This window comes from Seriola lalandi, unplaced genomic scaffold (genome assembly GCF_002814215.2).
Source record: "Seriola lalandi dorsalis isolate HSWRI2012SDOR001 ecotype SW California unplaced genomic scaffold, Sedor1 jcf7180001959997, whole genome shotgun sequence".
Taxonomy (NCBI): domain Eukaryota; kingdom Metazoa; phylum Chordata; class Actinopteri; order Carangiformes; family Carangidae; genus Seriola; species Seriola lalandi.
The window spans coordinates 1-1,145 of NW_019430666.1; the positions used below are offsets into that span (position 1 = coordinate 1).

Here is a 1,145-nt window from a genome sequence, read left to right on the forward strand (position 1 = left end):
ACAAAATATTCCTGGACCCGCTGAGCTGTCCAACCTGCCAAACACACACACAGGGAGAAAGTATGGTAAGTAAGTACACACTCTGAAGCACTGGTACTTGTGTTTTTCCACTTTGAGAGATTTTTGACTCAATTTTACAATTTGTCTGTGCAGCTAAAGCCAGAGATTGGTGCAAATAGTCCCCCACAAATGCACTAGGTACTTGTGTTTGAATGAGGTTAGCTTAAAACTGCAATGCCCAGCTGTTTCAGGAAATTATTTAGACTTGAAACTATATATTTCTGCTAATCAGCCCATTATATTCAAGAGTAATTGGTTTGTCTGTAAAATGCCTCATATAATTTACCAAATCCCAAGATGATGTTTTTGAACTGCTTGGTTAATTCTACTGACGGTCCACAACCCAAAAAAATTTAGTTTACAATCTTATATGACATATAAGACAAAGAAAAGCAGCAAAATCATCACATATGAAAAACTTTACCTAGACAATGTTTTGGAATTTTTGTTTAAAAAATAATGATGATGACTAATGATTTATTGATAATCAAAATAGTTGCAGATTCATTTACTTTTAATCATTGCAGCTCTAAAACATATACAAATTAAATGAAATCCTGTTTAAAAAAACAACAACAACCCTCATAAGTGAGTCAGTTACAGAATAAGAGAAGTGGCAGTGGCAGAGAGGTGCTGACCGACAGGTGTGCAGCGGTTCAGATCCCTCAGGTTGTACAGTTTATCAGCCAGTTTGACCAGTTTGGCTTGGCGGCTGCAGTGAGGTGCGTGTTCCACCTGCAGACGCTTCCTCTCCTGTTTGGGCAGACTTTTTTCATCCGTCACCTCCTCAACGATACGAGCAACGGTCGGTCCAAACTTTGCTTCGAGCTCTGCAGGAGTGGTGTCTGTGTCCTCCACTGTGTCATGTAGCAGAGCAGCCTGCAGGGAGGAACAGCACACACAGAGACGCCGAGGCCGAGGCTCAGTAATGCAAGAAATGCTGAACTCCACCGTGTGACTTGACAGTGACGCACTGATAACAAACATACTTGCAAAACCTCAATGTCTGTGACGCCTCCCTCATGGCTGAGGATTCTTGCTACTCCTTAAAGGTGCACGCGCGCACACAAACACACACACACACA

At 41.8% G+C, this 1,145-nt stretch overlaps 1 protein-coding gene across 1 annotated transcript; it reads right to left on the reverse strand.

Moving 5' to 3' along the window:
- Nucleotides 1-6: 6 nt before the first annotated feature.
- On the reverse strand, nucleotides 7-1,102 carry hddc3 (HD domain containing 3; the record flags this gene model as incomplete). Its single annotated transcript, XM_023420008.2, has 3 exons — nucleotides 7-34; nucleotides 699-939; nucleotides 1,050-1,102. Coding segments are annotated over 3 exons (322 nt in total), but the record flags the coding sequence as incomplete, so codon positions are not given.
- Nucleotides 1,103-1,145: the final 43 nt, after the last annotated feature.